The 4,205-nt window shown below is 38.1% G+C and overlaps 1 protein-coding gene across 2 annotated transcripts; it reads left to right on the top strand.

Moving 5' to 3' along the window:
- LOC102301033 (cornifelin homolog B) lies at nucleotides 1-2,242 on the top strand. 2 transcript variants are annotated; one of them, XM_042216332.1, is made up of 4 exons: nucleotides 1-101; nucleotides 1,112-1,217; nucleotides 1,351-1,538; nucleotides 1,817-2,242. In XM_042216332.1, exons 2-4 carry the CDS (start codon nucleotides 1,151-1,153, stop codon nucleotides 2,051-2,053), a joined length of 492 nt encoding a protein of 163 aa, XP_042072266.1. In that variant the 5' UTR covers nucleotides 1-101; nucleotides 1,112-1,150; the 3' UTR covers nucleotides 2,054-2,242. The 2 variants fall into 2 exon arrangements, with proteins under 2 accessions (XP_042072266.1, XP_014186358.1); XM_014330872.2 differs by lacking the exon at nucleotides 1-101 and having other exon boundaries at nucleotides 1,011-1,217.
- The last annotated feature ends 1,963 nt before the right edge of the window (nucleotides 2,243-4,205 follow it).

Genomic DNA, 4,205 nt, shown 5'->3' with positions numbered 1-4,205 from the left:
CAGAGTTTCAAGCTCTGCAGTGTTATTTGTGTTGACCCAACTGAAAGAAACTCAGTCCAAAGAGCCTCCGTTCAGTCATTAAGAGGTGCGCAGAGGGGCAGGTAAGACCTTCCAGTTTTCTACAAGTCCTTTCACATAAACTTAGTGATTAGTACTTTTTGTACCTGATACTAGAGGCAGTTTGCAAAGAGAAAGCTTTGACTTTATAATTTATTGGATTACATGGGTGTACACGCAGTGTGTTTTGTTTGTTAGCCCTCTTTGGAGAAGCAGAGGCCATCATGAGGGTGTGGCTGTAAAACGTTAAGGTTTATATGAACTGAAAAAAAAAAAAAAGACTCAAATGTGTATAACAGTATCGAAGTTCTTAGAAAGAGAGAGGTATACTTTTTAATAGCCTGTGTTTCTAGTGTTGTTTTTTTAAATTATTATTCCCAAAGGCAAACCACATACCGAACTCCAGATTCTAAGCTGTGTGTTGTAGAGGACAGTTAAAGTAGATTAGTGAGCTTGAAAAGAAAAGCGTCTGGAGTTCTTTAAGTTTCTTGAAGATGTTTCACATTTCATTTGAGAAGCTTCAGTTCTGAACTGAACTGAAGAAGCTTCTACGATGACCTGGATGACTGAGAACGGTCACAGAGACAGTTAAAGTACATTAAACTGTCTGAACTGTAAGCGTAATAGACTTTCACTTCCAAACCAGTCTACATATCCTGTTCAGGAGAGAGTTGCGTTACTGTACTCGTGTTTCAAATTACACAAGCCATCTTTCTGAGATATGTCAACCATGTATTGCTGTTTGCTTTTAAGTCACTTGGATGTTTATAGAAAGCTTGTTTTTCCAACATCCCCAAATGCTTGTTCATGGTGGATGTTTAGGTGTTTCTCTCTGTAATGCTCTAGTATATTTACCTTGTTATATAAAATGTCCTGTAAATTATGGATATATTAATAAAGCTTAATTGGAGAATTAAAAGATTACTAAAGAGATCGACGGCATATACCTTTTGGCTGTAGTTTGAAAGAAAGTGCTCCAAAATTTTAACTTTCATTTAATTTGTACTTTTAATTTTCATTTTATTTTGTTTTTTCTGCTTCTCGACTTTCACAGAGTGATCGTTCAGTGTCTGTGGGTGAAGTTCAACATACAATGGCAGAAAAACCCTTGACAGACTGGGACAGTGGTCTCCTTGACTGCTTTGAGGATGCAAATACTTGTAAGAAGCCAGTTAAATTTGTCTCATAAATTGCATTTGTGTTTTCAGGACTACAGTTTTTTTTTCTCATTTGTGTTGCCTTCATCTTTTCAGACTTCTTACAACTTTGTTGATGCGTTTCTGTGTTTTTCAGGCTGCTATGGATTCTGGTGCTGCCCCTGTCTCGCCTGCACTGTTTCAAGAAGATTTGGAGAGAACAACTGTCTCCCTTTATGTGATATATGTAGCTCTGGTGTATTAGCAGCCTGCGGGATACCTGTTTGTGTTCCTCCTGCAGTTTTGTCTGTAAGAGCTGCCATGCGAAACAGATATGGCATCAAGGTATGAACCGTGAGATGATGACACTGAACTCAAAGTTGGACTTTAGTGGGAATTACAAGTCTCACTCACTGAATCAAAAACATCCATATTTGATTTCAACTATGCCTAAATGTTTTTTGTCAAACATTCACACACATACTCAGTATCTGCTGCAAGGATATTGTGACATGTGGACCAGAAGAGCCAGGGATTGATCTACCAAACCTCTGGTTGGTAGATGACCTGCTCCTCCACCTGAATTACACCACATCTGTAATGCTTGTACTCTCTTTCTGCAGGGCTCTCTCTGTAAGGACATTGTAATTTCCTGCTTCTGTGAGTGGTGCTCCTGGTGTCAGATGCATCGTGAGTTAAAGCATCGCAAGAAAGCGCCAACTGTCATCAACTTACACAATAACACGGTCATCAACATGCAGCCTGTTCCAACTGTCCAGCCAGGAGTGATGATGATGCCTGCGCAACCAGTTGCAACTGGTTTCATGACTCAACCAGCAGTTGTCATTCACCAAAAGTGAAACTGAGAGATCTGATGTTACTCAGGGTATTAACTTGTGAAAGCAGAGAATGTAATCATTTAGTATGGTAAATGCTTACTAATGACTTCCTAGTTTTCAAGAAAATTAAGAGAGTTAACATAAATGATGGGAATGATGATTTGCCCATTTGAAGTTTGGTTACAAATGTAAATGTACTTTATTGTTTACGCAATAACAATATTTTACTGACTAAAAACTTTCAGAGATCTAGTCTTATCCTACTTTTCTGAGAATTTTCTTCTCAAATGAGTGATTCAATTCTAAAAGCTGCAAAGACTTTTACACGAAAACTTCAGAAGGGAATGCAAATGGTACATTTGAACACCATGGATATACAGTCCAGACTGACAAAATAACAAGGAACAATAGTTGAGATGTTGAGCTCTCCGTAACCTGCCAACACATACTAGCATTGTCTGCATATAAAACTTTAGTGGTTTGTTGTCTCCTGCTTCACAGCCAGTAGCAGGAAAGGATTTTAAAAATAAATTTCTTTGGTTAGTTTGTTTAGCTTCAAGATTATCAAATAAATGGGAGCCAGATGTATTCATATGCTTTATTTTGGAAATTAACTAACTTTACCGCTGTAGGAAACCTGTATATTTGTGAATTTCCAAACTATGAAAAGAGGCTCTTGAACAAATTGACCGGGCAAGTGCATCCTGATAATGAGTTTGATGAATCGCATTGACAAAGAGCTTAAGACAAACATAGCTTCAGGGAGTGTGTGTGTGTCAGAGTGTTCTGGAATGCACACAGAGTCTATTAAGGATCAAACATCCTATCAATATGCAATCAATTATATACCTCTAAGCATATATGGTTGTCATTTATGCTCAGAAATATATAATCCAACAATATAAACCTGACACCCTCCTCCAAGCTTGGGTGTGATGGTAGCCCTCTAGTGGGTCACCACACTATCCTTTAGCATAGCAGCATTAAAAGAAACGTGCCTTGCAAGCTGGAAAAACTGGTTTGATTAGAAGTTCATATTACAGCACTCTGGCTTGTAGTAATCCAGTAATTAAATACTTGTTTGACTAAACAGCACTTAGGTCACACAGCATACTTAGATTTTTGGATAGAGAAACAAGGCTATTCTTTATTGTGAATTTTAGAGAGACAAACCAAATTATATTCAATTTTTATTCTCTTCTAACTAGAGCAAGAGAGGGGTTTTTTTTTGGTTTTTCTGTCTGTTTAAAGGGAAATAAATCGAGGTGTCATCTGCATGTCAGTCTTGATTAAGGCATGTAAATCAGGAATATGGCACCATGCATAGAGCCCACAGAGGCTCATGATGACGAAGCATTGGAGGTTTTCTGTTTAACAAGTACGATCTAAAGCAGTCTAAACCGGTTTCTCTGAGGCTGAGCACTTTGCAAAGCGAGGTAATGGAAGTAGTAAGTGATTCTGACAAACACTATAAGGTTAATTCAAGCAGAACAAAGACTGAACCATCTTTAGCAGTTAACAATAGATCAGTATGAAACGCTGCATTAGTCCCACTAGCATTTAATGAGCAACAGACCGAAAACGTGACATCAAGAATGTCCTGTAATTGCTGCAAATTTTACTCATCTATAAAACATATAAATCATAGTTCTCTTGTGTCAGAAGGCTTTCTTATTTTCTTGAAGGAAAATAGTGATTGAGATTTTTCACAGGCTTTAACAGATTCAGAGACACACAGCAGTTTGTGGGGTTTTTTGTAAAGCCGTGTGACATAAAAATGCTAAGTTAAGGTTACACAGAATTTAAACTTTACATTCAGCATTAGCCTCAACGGATCAGGCGGAATTGCGGAATCTCTGCTTTTTATTACATAAGCACACTTTTAAGGTCCAACTAACTTCCTCAGCATATTAAAGGCTGGTGTCAGATTTAATTTTTGACGAACTAGGACTTATTTTATATGCTTTGAAGACTTTGTCTACCTGTCACCTACAGCAAGTTTTTCCATATAACCAGATAACCTAACCTGCATGTCAGCTGAGTGTGGGAGGAAGCTGAAGTATTCAGAGGAAACCCACGGCAAAGGGAGAACAGGAAACTCTACCTTCAAAGGCCCCAGTCAGGGCTTGAACCAACCTCCTTTGATCAGGGATATATAGATTCCTGACCCTGA

Source organism: Haplochromis burtoni, unplaced genomic scaffold (genome assembly GCF_018398535.1).
Source record: "Haplochromis burtoni strain Fernald_Lab_line unplaced genomic scaffold, NCSU_Asbu1 Contig_1013, whole genome shotgun sequence".
NCBI lineage: Eukaryota > Metazoa > Chordata > Actinopteri > Cichliformes > Cichlidae > Haplochromis > Haplochromis burtoni.
The sequence above is the reverse complement of the archived record's forward strand: the minus strand, read 5'-3'. Positions and strand labels throughout refer to the sequence as shown.

Bases quoted from the DNA above. Each gene is read 5' to 3' on its own strand.
- LOC102301033 (XM_042216332.1), top strand. From the start codon at position 1,151: ATGGCAGAAAAACCCTTGACAGACTGGGACAGTGGTCTCCTTGACTGC. The intron at 1,218-1,350 runs GTAAGAAGCCAG...TGTGTTTTTCAG, and splicing joins CTTTGAGGATGCAAATACTT to GCTGCTATGGATTCTGGTGC. The intron at 1,539-1,816 runs GTATGAACCGTG...CTCTTTCTGCAG, and splicing joins GAAACAGATATGGCATCAAG to GGCTCTCTCTGTAAGGACAT.